The sequence below is a fragment of the Danio rerio genome, chromosome 19, assembly GCF_049306965.1.
Source record: "Danio rerio strain Tuebingen ecotype United States chromosome 19, GRCz12tu, whole genome shotgun sequence".
Lineage (NCBI taxonomy): Eukaryota > Metazoa > Chordata > Actinopteri > Cypriniformes > Danionidae > Danio > Danio rerio.
In genome coordinates, this window is record NC_133194.1 from 6,614,488 (window position 1) to 6,629,160 (window position 14,673).

The window sequence follows — 14,673 nt, forward strand, 5'->3', positions numbered from 1 at the left end:
TCATCTGGCAAGCTCAAATTCACTTAAATCACCTTTCTTCCCCATTCTGATGCTCTGTTTGAACTACAGCAGATCGTCTTGACCATGTCTACCTAAATACATTGAGTTGCTGCCAAGTGAATGGCTAATTAGAAATTTGCATTAACAAGCAGCTGGACAGGTGTACCTAATAAAGTGGCCGGTGAGTGCACATTAAACATGATAAAAAGTTTGTTGTATATTGGCTTTTTAAAAAAATATTTTATGAATGAATGAAATGAATCACATTCATAGCCTACTACATATAACACATTTCTGTGCTCGAGTCCAACTGGGTGAAAGGTGAAGCTTGACCTCATAATGACCAGCTCTATCATATTTTAATGGCTTGTTGTGATGCTACCATGTGAGTTTCCATGCTGTGTTGTACTTTTCCCTGGAGGGGCTTTTGTAAACTACAACTACAACAATTATATAAAACAAATACTGTATAAAACAAACATACAAAACAAATTATATTATATAAAACAAATACACGGTAGCCTTACAGCAAGAAGGTCGCTGGTATTGCTGTGTGGAGTTTGCATGTTCTCTCCTTGTTGGCGTGGGTTTCCTCTGGGTGCTCCGGTATTACCCCACAGTCCAAACACATGTGGTATTTAAACTACTAAATTGGCTGTAGTGAATGTAAAAGTGTATGGGTGTTTCCCAATCCTGGGTTGCAGCTGGAAAGGTATCCGCTGTGTAAAACATATGCTGGATAAGTTGGTGGTTCATTCAACCGTGATGCCTCCTGATGTATAGAGGGACTAAGCCGAAAAGAATATGAATGAATGAATAAAATTGGCTGTAGTGATTGTAGGTGTATGGGTGTTTCCCAGTATCTGGGTTGCAGCTGGAAGGGCATCCGCTATGTAAAATATATGCTAGATTAGTTGGTGGTTCATTCCGCTGTGATGCCCCCTGATGTATAGAGGGACAAAGCCGAAGGAAATTAAACTACAATACATATTTCTGTGCTCCAGTACAAGTGGGTGAAAGGTGAAGCTTGACCTCATCTTGACCAGCTGTATCATATTTTTATGGCCGTCTTGTTGTGATGCCACCGTGTGACTTTCCATGCTATGGTGTACAAACATTACGCAGGCAGGCTCGCATCCCAGGAAAAACAGTTCTAAGGCTACTTGTTTATCTCGATCTTGACAGCTGACATGTGCAAGTGTCCCTGTCTCCACTTTCTGATTGGCCAACATCGATCTCGACGTAATGCATTGGGCGTGTCTCTGTGCGCGAACGCAAACTTTAAAGAGTCGTCAACAACAGGGGTCTCAAGACAACCCGAGACTGAACCAAGAACTACATTGAGGATATATAGCGATCACTTTTCCAGAGCGACTTTTATCTACTCTGATTTTTAGTTGGGATATTAAGCTTTCCAAGATGAAGTTTGTTAGATTTATGATGAGGAACGCGGCGATGCTAAATGCGCCAAAGCACATTGATTATTACGCCAAGTTTTCTCCATCGCCTTTGTCCATGAAGCAGTTTCTGGATTTTGGTAAGTTTCAAAACTGAATGCATTTTTTTTAATGCTGTAGCCTATTGTTAACATGATAACAGCAGGATGGATAGATGATTATGCATACTGCATTTCAAAACAGCCTTATATTTATTTTATTATGTAACGTTAATGGTGCATTTGCAAAAACATAAAACTATACACTGTATAGCAATATATAGCTATTGCATAATTTAATGCACGCGATAGTTGCATTAGCAATGAGATGCCATTGGTTGCTCAAACGTTTTCATTTTCATTACTTTAAGTTTTAAGTCTTCTTTAAGTTACTTAAAGCCTATAGTTTACCATGCTACATTGAATATTCGGTCTGAAATCGCATGTAATATGACTTTGATAACAACATTAGTACTATATTTGGCTGTAAACAATAGTACTTTTATATAGTTATTGGCTGCTAATATGACTTATATATTTAGAATTTGCAAATATTTTTCCTGAATTTCTTTTATTAAGTAAAATGCCCAAGTGTATAAACGAATATTAAACTAACTTTACAAATAGCTAGTTGTGTTCGCGAAAACTTGACGCGAAGAAAACACTTAAGATATTAGCTCAGCAGCTACTCCTCATAACCTATAGCTAATATTTAATTTTACTGAGGTAAAGTTGGTTTTATACACGCATTTTCAGACATTCTCCTTAATAATATAATTTTATAAAGGTTTTATTTGCTAATCCCATATAGAGAACTCATTTTAGCAATGACTATCAAATATTGTTCACAATCAATTAAATATAGTGCTTATTTTGAAGTACTTTATGCTAATTCAGACCGAATATTCAAGGTAAAGTTGGTAAACAATATAGGAAGCGTTACATTAACAAATATAGAACCAACTTTACCTCAATTTACATATTTATGTAACTGCACTGAAGTGACCCGAGGCTGTTGTTTCACACTATCATAATCTTTGCAGGAACTACAAATGCATGCGAGAAAACATCCTTCGCTTTCCTCAGACAGGAGCTCCCAGTGAGAATGAGCAACAGTTTGAAGGAGATCAGCCTTTTACCAGACCAACTAATAGAGACTCAGTCTGTGCAGCTGGTGCACAGCTGGTAAGTTCGTGTGCTTTGGTTTCACACAAAACATACATTCATTCAAGTTCATTTATATAGCGAATTTACAATGTAGATTGTGTCAAAGCCGCCTAACATAGAAGTTCTATTAAGTTTAACTCGGTCAGTCCAGTTTTCAGAGTATTTTTCACTGCTGAAAGTCCAAAACTGAAGAGCAAATCCATCAATGCGCAGCTCCACAAGTCCCAAACTGCCTAAACATCAACTAATTTGTTTTAACAGCCTATATAAGAAGTGAAGTAGCTAAATCATGCGAATATGTTATCAAATACTTTGGTGAACATCATATTAACCCATTAAAAAGAGTTATTTTTCTCCTCGCGTGCATTATGTAACGACTCCCACGCCTTACTACTGTACAATGAACTTTGACCTACTTCCTCTCTGTCGGGTGTTTTCGACATAGTAACGCCACTCAGCAGTTTATAAACATTCAGCTTCATGCTGTACGCACCAAATCTTACATTTTGGAATAATCATCACAGTTATTGCTGTTAAACTGGACAATATAATAAATAATGTGTACTTTTCCTACGATATACGAAGCTTGGCTGTTTGGTTGTGATGTGTTTCGGTGGTGTGAAGTGTTTATCCAAATATATACTTTTAAAAATCGTTTATCCATTTGTATATTGCGTCCCTTTGTCTGTTACAGCGTGCTATACCATGACTTGTTTACCAGACTGCTCGAGGCTACTGTTATGCAACGGATACGGCGGTTAAACTTCAGAAAGTGAAATATGAGAAGGTGCACGTACATAGCGGCGGCGCGCATATGTGTTTTCGAGAACTGAGGGTGAACAGAACGTTCTGGTGGGCAGAACAACGAGGGGAATTCGTGGAAATCAGAAATCACTGAGGAAACAGTAATAGAGAGAGAATATATGATGTAATAGGATGTAATATTAAATATATTTATAATTAATTATTTATTAAAATATAACATAACATGCTTTTATAAATACCATAGTATCATTTACATGAAAAACTGCACATCTCTTGTGACGTATATTACTTATGTATTTTATGATAATACAATATCTGTAATATAAAATACTTGTGGGCTAAAATATAACTATTTCTAAGTGTTATTGTTATTATATTATTACTTTTCAATAAACCATTTCAGGGATGTTAACAAAAACAATGGTCCCAACGTATCTCCTGTTTTACATTTTTAATTTATAGCTTCCGAGAATCCAAAGAGCCACATATTGATAAATAATGTTATGATAGCTGTTTTAACATCAATTTATGATTAAATTGCCTCTCGTTTCAGTTATGAAATAGTTTGATAACAAGCAGAAAATGTTCATCGGCCAATGACATGACCACATTGAGATGGTCTTTACTATTATAGTTTTTATTATTATTTTGAATTGATATTGAATCTTACAATATTTGTTACATCTTAGTTTAAGTAATTTGGTTCTGTAGCTTTTTATTATCTTATTGTCAGTTTTAGTTGTAGTAAATATCCATTTCAACTTATATAAATATGTGAATCATGCAATATTTATTTAATCTCTGACATATTTTAATACCATAATTGATTTTTAATAGTTTATCACAAAAACTCTGGTGAGCACTTAAAGATGGCCAAACATACTTATAAGCAAGTGTTAAAACATTATGTCCGTATTATCAGACATTTGCATTGTAAATAAAATTAACTATATTAGCCATTTCGACACGATAGTCAGTGCGCCGACATATGGTGAGGCAGCGCTCCAGGCGTCCTGAGTTCAAAGCCCGGCTCGTGGAACTTTCCTGATCTTACCCCCCTCTCTCCCACTACACTTCCTATCAACCTACTACTGTCCAGTCAAATAAAAGGCAAAAATTCCCCAAAAAATCTTTTTTAAAAAACTATATAAGCCATTCATTCCTATTGACTTCTCTGTTACCCTCTCAGGTTTGTCCAAAGTCTGATGGACATCCTGGAATTCCAAGACAAGTGTCCTGATGATCCCAGAGTTCTCGCAGAGTAGGTTCTTCAATCTACTCACACCCAACACAACCATCTATCGTATTAAAGAAATATTGAACCATTATATTCATGTTGTTGTTTTAATCGTTTTCCCCCAGATTTGTGGAAACTCTGGTGACCATTAGGAACAGGCACAATGACGTGGTGCCAACCATGGCTCAGGGCGTCATCGAGTATAGAGACACGTTCGGGGCAGATCCTGTGACAAGTCAGAACATTCAGTACTTTCTGGACCGCTTTTACATGAGCCGTGTTTCCATTCGCATGCTCATCAACCAGCACAGTAAGTACACCTCTCGGCTCTTGTCCGTCATCCTAGATCAGGGGTGTCAAACTCAATCCCTGGAGGGCCGAAGCCCTGCACAGTTTAGTTCCAACCCTGCTCCAACACACTTACCTGTAGGTTTCAAACAAGCCTGAAGGACCCAATTAGTTTGATCAGGTGTGTTTAATTAGGGTTGAAACTAAACTGTGCAGAGCTGCGGCCCTTTTGGAACCGAGTTTGACACCTGTGTCCTAGATTGTGTAATACATGAGTGTGTGAAAATTGCATTATCACAGCTGCCTAAACTGTTTGATGCAAGTTAAAAAATGAGAGGAAACTACTGCACTCTTATCATAATCTGCACAAAAAAATAGTTTGTGAAGTTTTATATAACTTCAAAATAATAAGAATTGATCTGACTTTAGCTTTGTGAAATTATGCTACATTAAAACATACCTGTATTAATCAAAAACAGTAGACAAGCTGGAAAAAATCACTTTTTCCTGTAGGTGGTGCTAAAAATAGCAAGAAGACTTAATATTAAGAGCTATTCCAACGAAATCCCACTGCAATTCGTAACTTTTTGATTTAGTGGCTAATTCGTATGAATTCGTACAATCTAATTCGTACAATTTAGTACAATTTGCTCATCACCCAATGACGGTTGGGCTTAGGGGTGGGGTTGGGTGCCACGCCTCTTTTTTAAAATCGTACAATTTCGTAAGACTGAACTCGTATGAATTAGCCACTAAATTGACAAAACGTAAAATACTTAAGTTTCCTCGTGAGATCAGGCTGGCTATTCACATATTGTGTGTAAATGTAAAGAGTGCCAATTTTAACCATTAGCTGTGCCAGGGTTTCAAACGAAGACTTTTTCTGACCTTTTTAAGACCATTATGAAAAAAATTTCAGACTTATAGAAGAGTTTTTTAATATTATATTATAGTTCGTAATTTCTCAGCCAAATGTTTCAAATAAATTAGCTTGTATACATACACATTTCAATAAACATATCTTAAAATTTCTTTTTAAAAAGCTATAATAAGCTAAATGATTGCACAAGTCTGTCCAGGTCAGTGTCCTCACAATATATGGACTATAAATACACAGAGAACTTTAAAACAAATATTATTGTAAGGGCGATAATTGTAATATTGGATTGGATATTGGTGTATAATTGGATAATGACCATATTGGATTGTTGGTGATTACATGAGTGTTGGTAGCTTTACATGGACATAAAAAGATTAAGACCTGTTTACAAATATTTAAGACCTACAAGTCAAAATTTCAGTGGATTGAAGACATTTTAAGGCTTTTTTAAGACCCTGCGGACACCCTGTATGCTCTCCAAGGAACCACAATTGACAAACTCTTGCTGTAGCGCTGATACAAGTTACATTGGTAGAAATCATTCAAAATCGCCACAGAGTTTTGGTGATCTGCGTTTATCTGAAGTAATCAGCTGATCATTATTACTGAAATGTGTATAATCCATATAAGTTATGCAGCTGATTGATTGGTTCCACCATTTTGAAATGTTGACGGAAAAAGCAAGCACATTGCAGCACGTCTTAAAATGAAATAACAAACTTGAGTGCTCAAAAGGCGTGATATGCGAACAGCCGTTTATGCTAAATCTTTTCTGACTTCTTGAAACCTAAAACTCCAAGCTATCACCTAAACATGAGTTAATGTCAAAACTCTCCAAATGCAAAAGTATCATCCATACAATTTATTTAATGTTAAACAATTTACAGAATTGCAGACATATGACATAAACAAAGCTTAATATTTGTTAAATCTGTTAAAGTGAATGTAGAATATCTTTCGTTTCTGTTATCAATGGCCTCAGTTAATATTTCATTTACACACTTTCTGGTATAAAATTAATGCAATAAAATGTATGCGCTAGTCAGAGATCGGGTCGGTAAAAAAATAAATAAAAGATTTCTGATTTTCATCTCTAATGAGCACTACATGCTTTCTCAGTAAATGCACAGGTCATTAGATCTTGAATAATCCGGCCTGCTCTTGTTCAAGTTAATCATTCACTGGATACGAGAAAATGATTACCTGTAACCCTGTTATTCCTGCTGTATCTCCAGCTCTGATCTTTGATGGCTCCACAAATCCAGGACATCCCAGCAGCATCGGGTGCATTGACTCCTGCTGCGACGTCACAGACGTAATCAGAGGTGAGTGCAATCGAGTGTAATCGAGTATTTATGCAAATATTACCTTAGCGACAAGTGCAGACTCAGCGATGATGTCCCGTGTTCTGCTTCAGATGCCTATGAGAGCGCTAAAATGCTCTGTGAACAGAATTACCTCGGATCACCTGAGCTGGAGTTGAGAGAGATAAACGGTGAGGAACAGACATGTTCAAATACATCATCACTTATTAAGGGTTCGTTCAGACCAAATGAAAAAACGAACATTATTTAATTGTGTCATTCAAAATCTATTATTAATTTGTTCTTATTTGGAAACGCAAGTGAAGATATGCTTCAAATTAGAGAGGTTTCGGTCCATTGACACACAAAAAAAAACATTCAAAACGTTCATTACAGTTTTTCCCAATTGTTTACACACATTTTCTGAAAGCCTGTCTCATATTGTCAGAACTCTAAATACCAAAAAAGCACACCCACATTGGGCAAAACCCTTCAATTCTTCTGCATAATGAAACCCTACGTTAAAAACAATGTGATTTCTTCTCAAAATGGTGTTTTGTTTTCAAATGACACACACAAACCCTTACATGAATAGACATTTTTAATAACCATTTGATCACTGATGTGCTTAAAGGGCCATGACACCCCCCACTTTCGGTTAAAGTCTACTTCAGAATTTTTTCAAAAGATGCATGATTAATGGGCGTGGAGCTCCGCGAGCGTAGGGCAGGAGTGGGCGTGGCCAGCAGGGGAGAACGTGAGCAAACAACTGTTGATGTCAGTTAGCTCACAAAATGAGACAAACCGTGAGGAGACGCATGAGTTTATAGTTTACAAAGTTAAAATGCAAAGAAATGAACAGTGATTTAATGCCCTGCTACATTTGTTATTCGTAATTTCATATACACATAACCACAATTTATATCATTATAAAGATAAGTGTGTTCATGTAAACCCTTCTCCCTCAATCCCCGTATCCAGCAGACTCAGTGCAGCAGGTCTCCTGACCTGTCTATTTTAACCATTAGCCCTGCTGGTAATCTGGAGGATTTAGGCAAACACAGCACCACAGTGATGTGTCAGAATGTGAACGAACTCCTGATAAAAGACAGAGTCCACCATTCTCTAATTCTCGTGCTGCTCTCCCGACAAAAATGCTTGCAGCACACACACAGCTTTTTTGTATGATCGGCCCTGAAAAGATCGCAGGGGAAAACATGCAACAAACCCTGTGGATCATGGAAACAAACGCATATGAGCCTTCATGAACGGCTAAAAACTGCCTGCTTGGGTCCGTTTCTCACAGCTCGGGCTTGACTCTGGCAGGTCTCATGAATAATTAAGCAGCCGGCTCTTCTCATAGGATAAGAAAACTCCGCTATGAATAATAATGAGAAACCGACGCGTCATCATTGCACTTGCAGTGCTGCGATACGTCGCCGATTTTGATCCCGCCCCAAAAATCATTTTAAACCCGGAAGCTGAAATTAGCTGACAAAAGCTCAAAATTATCCAGTTTTCCCCACAATTACAACTGAAAGGTGCTAACATTATCTTAACTGATGCTCAACACACACAAATCTGTTAATATATATATATATAAAAAGTTCTCCAGTGTGTCCTGAACCTTTAATGTAAAACACCATGATCACATCTTCTCCATTCATCATAATGACTTACTGTAAGCCTTTTTTTGTTCAGTGTTACACTTACTACAGACAGTACATAGTCCTACATAAGTGCATTGAATGTTGTTTTCATGCAAAACACAAAAATGCACGGTACCAACGATATTTTACTCTATTCTTCCCACAAGTGTACACAGTGTTCATCCCAACCAAGACAAAGTTGCACTTAACAAGGTCAACATATACCATCAACAGAAGTATTTAAAGACAATAGTTACAGAAAAAAAAACAGCTATACTGCATCCTCTTTTCTGTTTTGGTCTGGCCAAGCAGTGGGGGAAATGTCACCTTGCATGGCGAATCCAGCCATGAAAAGCATCAACTGCAATTTGAGTGTCAAGCAGGATTTGTGCTTGTAGTTTAGCAGTGTTGGTTCAGGGGGTTGGTGCATTAGTTACATGTTGTAGTCATTGTGTCTGAAGTACAAGTAATTGTGTGTAAACAATTGGGAAAAACTGTAAGGGAGCGAAAAAGAGGCAAAAATTTACATGAAGTGAGTGATTTAGTACTTAAAAATGGATATGATAGATGTATATGGTCAACAGCATATATTTTTGTTCCATTTAAACCTCCATAAACGTCCCTCATTGGTCAGAAATACCCAAAGTGTTTTTTGTAGTGTGTAGAAATGTTTCTCTAAAAATATGCTTGTTCGTGTGCAGGTATTTATTATATATATATTTATTTAAATACTTTCTGAACAAATTTCAAGTGTTAAATTTTTGTAAAGAGATTTTTTTAATGCAAGTACAGATAGAAAAAAATACTAAGAAAAAAATAACATATATAAAAACATTTATATGGGGTTGTTCCGATCTTGGGATGGCACAAATTTTTGCTCATAAAGTATATTGAATTTAATATTGTAATTTCACAATATTTGCTCTTCTTTATTGTAGCAAAGAACAAATCAAAGCCAATTGAGATCTCCTATGTTCCATCTCATCTCTACCACATGGTTTTTGAGCTTTTCAAGGTAGGTGTGATGCTTGATTTGAACAATTTCTAGATTTTGTAGAATTACTGTTTGTTTAGAGACTATAAATATGTAATTCATATGTCTTTCCAACTCTAGAACGCAATGAGGGCTACTATTGAGAATCACGAAACAAGCAGCACACTGCCACCAATCAAAGTCATGGTAGCTCTAGGAGGAGAAGATCTGTCAATCAAGGTAAGTTAATAGTTAAATCTGCATTCATTTATTAAATGTCCTTTGGCTTAGTCTGATTTATCAGAGGTCGCCACAGCGGAATGAACTGCCAACTATATTTTACACAGCAAATGCCTTTCTAGCCACAACTAAGTACTGGAAAACACCCTTACACACTCATTCACACACACACACACACACACGCACGCACACACACATACACACACACCCACACCAATGGGTGCAATATGCTGTGAGGTGACAGTGCTAACCACTGAGCCACCTACAAAACGCTAATTACCGTATGAGGTCACACCGTCATTTTTAACCACCCGTAACTCCAATACATTGGCCTAGATCTGTTGATAACGTTATATAAATTGTCCCTAAGATTACTACTGTATCCACCCTTGATCAAACTTCAACTGAACTGGATCTTTCAGCTTTGATACAGCCGACCTTTGCCCTGCTGGTGGATAAACAGCGCAATAAAGCAGACTAAAATGCTATATTTATGCTGCTTAATAACAAATAGAGCCGTAATCGTAAGATTATATTGATCTTCTTACACTCCAACACAACGATCAATGCCTTCGTCACGGTCCTAAAAACATAAGCCACACATATTTCTCAGTTGTTTATTTTAATGCGGCCTACAAAATGCACTAAACATCGACTTGCTCTTGCTCCAGATCAGTGATAGAGGCGGTGGAGTTCCCTTCAGGAAGATCGAGAGACTTTTTAGCTACATGTATTCAACAGCACCCAGACCTACTATTGGTGACCATCAACGGACCCCAATGGTACGAGTCACTTTTTAACATGACAATAACAGCATGTAGGTTTTCTCATTTAAAACTGAACGTCTGTTATTCCCTCAGGCTGGCTTTGGTTATGGTCTTCCCATCTCCCGTCTGTACGCGCGCTACTTTCAAGGTGATCTCCAGCTTTATCCGATGGAGGGTTATGGCACGGATGCAGTGATTCAGCTAAAGGTAAGAAGATCTGAGTAATCATTCATTCACTCATACGCCAGACCCATATGACTTTTATGTAGTCTTGTAGAGAAACACAAAAGGAGCAGATATATTTTATTTACAATGGAAATTAGCTACGTCAACATTATGCTTATCTTCAGCTGTTTCCATCTATATAACATTAAAACTATTATTATATTATAATAACATGCATTTTTGGTTAAGTCAAGACGCACAACCATTTTCACCTAGTATTAAGATGCACTTGTGACCACTTGTGTTTGGATTTCATCAAGATCCTGTAAGTCGCAGATGGCAAACGAGTACTACTAAATGGACAAGTCCTAGTTATGTGGCTTACGAGCGAAAAGAGATTGCAAGCAAATAAAAAGGATGTGAATGGAAACTACTTTAAGGATTATATATATATTTTTGGACATTTTTTTGGTCTTTATTATGATAGGACAGTAGGGAGGATGGGATCAAGAAAGGTCAACAAGTTGGGACTTGAGCTCGGGACGCCCACAGCGCTATACATGTTGCGTACTGGCCGCTAGGCTCTAACGAAACTACGATTTTAGTTTTAATCTGTGTAATATTTGTGATCACAGAATAGCATAATACAGAATCTCAACAGAAGTAGTAGGTCTTCTGAGTACTTCTTGCCTAGTTTTTGAATACTGTGCATTCTGACAAACTACTGGGTAGCGAAATAGTAGTAGGGAAATTTGGACGTAGTTTGGACGGAACCTAGGTGTTTTATAAACTAATTTCGAGAGGAGCATGTGATATGACTGATCACAGCTGGTGTCACATAAATAATTATTGCTAGTCCAATCAGATGAATTCTAGCCTCCAATAAATAAACCCATTCCTCCTACCTTCCTTATCTTCGTTTTGAAGAATCCCCCATCCACCCCATTGCCTTCTTTCCTCCTTTACCAATGGGAGCTCTCGAGACTTACCAGATTTTGGACGCCCTTTTATGCTACATGGCCAGGCGGGAGCCCTGGGCCCAAGTATCTCCAAGCTCAGGGTTCTCTCTCGGGACAGCATGCCAAACCTGCTAATTGTATCAAGCAATAGTGTGAACTCTTGAATTTGGAAATGGTCAAAAGAGAAGAAGCTCAAAATGTTAGAAGACCCCATTTAAAACGGTGGTTAGTGTTTTCCACTTGTAATTGAAACAAAGTACAATGTGTAAACTGGACCTTGCCCTTATGCTCCAGTAAAGTCATATTGGTTTGGCACAATGAATATACAATAGCTGAGTTTCCATCCTAACATGAAGTGAATCTTTTCAAATGAATGATGATGATTGAGTTGACCTTGTGTTCAATATATTAGTTTAGTATTGTTTAGATATTCTAATGAGTCATGAAACCGCAGCATTCCAAACAAACTCCAGACGCACCTGATCACTGTTACTAGGGGCGGTTTCACCTGGGAAAAGTTATTGAAGGTCAGGCCAAATGAGGGGGGCAGAATCACGGTGGCAGGCCAAATGACTGTCAGGCCACCGGGAAATGTCCCGGTGCTCCCTATGGCCAGTCCGCCCCTGACTGTTACCCTGATGAAGGCAGTTGTTTGCCGAAACACGTAGGCACGTAGGTTTTAAGGAAAAGCCATGTCAATAGAGGCTTTTTAATACTTTTCCCACATTTTTGAGTGCTTTGGACTGATTTTTGCTGAATCTTTTCAAAGTTTGCAAGAAAAAAACTATTAGGTTTAATTCTATTAAGTTGTTAAAGAGGCTCACTGTAGTATTGGTAACCTAGCAACCAAACGTAAACAAGGCTTAATGGATTTATGTGGTGAAAATGGTGTAATAATGGTGTAATATTTATTATGTCAGAAACATTGACAACCATTTTTTCCTTGAGCCCATTTTCGAACATGTCCAAAACCACCTTAAGCAAAAGTAAAAATATTTTTGAGATTTTTAAATTTGCCGTTTCCTCACTCGTTTTAAAAATGTGGATTAATAAAGAACGACGAAAACCCAGCTACTAGGAGCGTTAGCATTTTTAGGTAAATTTCAAACAGACAGCAAGATGACAAATCATGAGTGTCTAGTGTACACTTACCCTAATTGCTGAGATAGAAACTGTTGTAACATCCTGTTAATCTCTGTAGTCTTCAAATCCTTAATCCCCATTCTTCTCTCTGCAGGCTCTGTCCACAGACTCAGTGGAGAAGCTTCCGGTGTTTAATAAGACCGCCTTGCGAAATTACAAAGTCAACCAGGAAGCCGATGACTGGTGCGTCCCGAGCAAAGAGCCGCTGAATGTAGCAGCATACAAGGCTGCAAAGTGAACCACAGGAGTCGCTTGCCTTTGACAAAGGCCTTGAGGAGTTCGTCCGCCATTGTGAATGCTTGCATTCCCTCATGAACTTGGGGACCAGTGATGGGATTTCCCAATACTCTTTGAGTACTGTTGTCCGGGAGCACTCGAAATGCATGAGGCCAGTATTTAAGATGCAAAACCGTAGATTCCTTAGTGTAAACTACTCACTGTGGTGCTGCTGAAGTGGATGTTTATCAGCAAAAGCTCAGGCGCATGTTTAGACCTGAAGAGATGAAAGATGGGTAGATGCATGTGAACGTAATGGAAGAAGAGTTAAGTCACAGAAAGCGGGGGGAGAGAATGGTATGAGCTGGAAACGAGTAAATTACCAAAGGCAGGAGAAATGCTAATGCTATCTCACGCCAATTTGTAACTTATTGAATTAGTGGCTAATTCGTATGATGTTGTTCGTACAATTTAGTATGATTTTCTCATCCCCCAATAATGTTTGGGTTAGGGGCGGGGTTTGGTGCCACGCCTCTTTTTAAAAATCGTACATTTTCTTATGCCTGAACTCGTACGAATTAGCCAATAAACCAACAAAAAGTAAAATAGTTATGTTTCCTTGTGAGATCAGGCTGGAAATGCAGGTGAAGTGTGAAAAAAACAAACAAACCCTGATGAATCGTCGAGTGTCAACTCAAAAAAAAGGGAGGCTATGGCCAAAGATGTTTTTTTTTTCCTCTTTAAAGAGGCTGGATGTTTTGAAATCATACTTGATCTGTGATTAATACTTGATATTTAAGCACACATGTAAGCATTTATTAATAACATTGTGCTGTTGTGTTTTATTTACATTATAAATGACCACACAATGTACAGTATATTCTAATGGCTGTTCACTTTGTTTTAAAGGACCCTTGTTGTTTTTGATGTAACTTAAATAAATCGTATTTCTCACCAAGATGAATGAGGGCTTGTTATTGCAACAATTTGAGGAAGTATTTCAGAGAGAGGCGTAATCACATGCCATTACATAACCAAGAACACGATGTGCACAATGAATACAAGATGCTCCCATACAACAGTGTTTCCCAATTTTGTTCCTAGAACACCAGATTCAGCATGTTAATACAAGACCAGAAATGAAAAGGGAGACAATCAAAACATGGATTGTTTGTCCACCTGTGTCTGAAGACACATTAGCAGGCTAGCTACTTAAATTTTAACTTTCTATCTTGGGGCCTGTACCATGAAGCTGGATTAGCTAGCTAGCCAGTTGTATTGTTTCAGTTTAGGTAGCTAAAAGTAGTTGCTTCATCATACCATGGCAGCAAAGAGTGCTTAACATTAAGCTGCCATCATGTTACCTAAAACCTAAGATTGCTACAAACTGAAATGATACAACTGGCTAGCAAGCTAATCCAGCTCCATGATATAGGCCGCAGGACAAAAGTGTAATATATATAGGCAGTATGCTCTTCATTTTAA

The 14,673-nt window shown here is 37.7% G+C and overlaps 2 protein-coding genes across 2 annotated transcripts in view; one reads left to right on the top strand and one right to left on the bottom strand.

The window, feature by feature from the left end:
* si:ch211-264f5.2 overlaps positions 1–7,245 on the bottom strand; it is a 22,484-nt gene extending 15,239 nt beyond the window's left edge. The window contains exon 1 of the mRNA XM_068215174.2: positions 6,976–7,245. Coding sequence (XP_068071275.1) covers positions 6,976–7,042 — 67 coding nt within the window. The 5' untranslated portion in view covers positions 7,043–7,245. The remainder of the gene's footprint in view (positions 1–6,975) is intronic.
* Positions 1,315–14,146, top strand: pdk2b (pyruvate dehydrogenase kinase 2b). The gene is given in 11 exon segments (NM_200996.1): positions 1,315–1,537; positions 2,479–2,620; positions 4,557–4,628; positions 4,730–4,914; positions 7,008–7,097; positions 7,190–7,267; positions 9,664–9,740; positions 9,840–9,938; positions 10,610–10,720; positions 10,799–10,912; positions 13,067–14,146. Coding segments are annotated over 11 exon segments (1,230 nt in total). The 5' UTR covers positions 1,315–1,419; the 3' UTR covers positions 13,211–14,146.
* The last annotated feature ends 527 nt before the right edge of the window (positions 14,147–14,673 follow it).